Source organism: Perkinsus marinus, assembly GCF_000006405.1.
Source record: "Perkinsus marinus ATCC 50983 genomic scaffold scf_1104296956524, whole genome shotgun sequence".
NCBI lineage: Eukaryota > Perkinsozoa > Perkinsida > Perkinsidae > Perkinsus > Perkinsus marinus.
In genome coordinates, this window is record NW_003207452.1 from 1 (window position 1) to 839 (window position 839).

Below are 839 nucleotides of genomic sequence, written 5' to 3' on the forward strand. Positions count from 1 at the left end.
GGAGAGGTCATCACTATGCTGTAGTCGATTGTTTTCACCCAGTAGCATATCCATGCCTAGTAAGAATCCGACAGCAGAGGAAGACTACGACTACCTCTTCAAAGTCGTGTTAATTGGTGAGCAACAGCCTCGCATTGGAGAACTCCCTTTCCATATCCACCTCAGGTGACAGTGGTGTGGGCAAATCTAATATACTTAGCCGATTCACACGAGGAGAGTTTAATCTGGAGTCTAGGTCTACCATTGGCGTAGAGTTCGCTACCAAATCAGTAGGATCATCATCATTACTCCCATGCACGTATCATATGAATATACAGGTCCGTATAGGCTCGAAAGTGGTGAAGGCTCAGATATGGGATACAGCGGGTGGGTATCATTATTCACTGTGTTCATGTTTATGTTACCATTCACAGGCCAAGAGCGTTATCGTGCCATAACATCAGCGTATTACCGAGGTGCCGTCGGAGCTCTACTCGTCTACGATATATCCAAACGGTAAGAATACATACACATTAATTACAATTAGTGGTGGAATTGAGTAGATCATCATTCGAAAACGCTGCACGATGGTTGAAGGAACTGCGTGAGCATGCAGATAGTGATATCGTGGTCATGCTAGTCGGCAACAAATGTGATCTATCCCATTTGAGGTGAGAACATCTACATTCAAGGCAGGCAGGTAGGATTGAGGTTGTTTTTAGAGCGGTCGAGGAAGATGAGGCAAAGAAGTTTTGTACCGACAACGATCTCCTATTCATAGAGACCAGTGCTTTGGAGGCGACTAATGTGGAGGAGGCCTTCCAGGAGATCCTAGAGGATATATACAAGGTATCCGCGCG

General features: G+C 45.5%; 1 protein-coding gene across 1 annotated transcript; it reads left to right on the forward strand.

Moving 5' to 3' along the window:
• Positions 1 to 52: 52 nt before the first annotated feature.
• On the forward strand, positions 53 to 828 carry Pmar_PMAR007824 (Rab11, putative; the record flags this gene model as incomplete). The annotated part of the gene is made up of 6 exons (XM_002775144.1): positions 53 to 116; positions 166 to 269; positions 318 to 366; positions 414 to 495; positions 543 to 650; positions 702 to 828. Coding segments are annotated over 6 exons (534 nt in total), but the record flags the coding sequence as incomplete, so codon positions are not given.
• Positions 829 to 839: the final 11 nt, after the last annotated feature.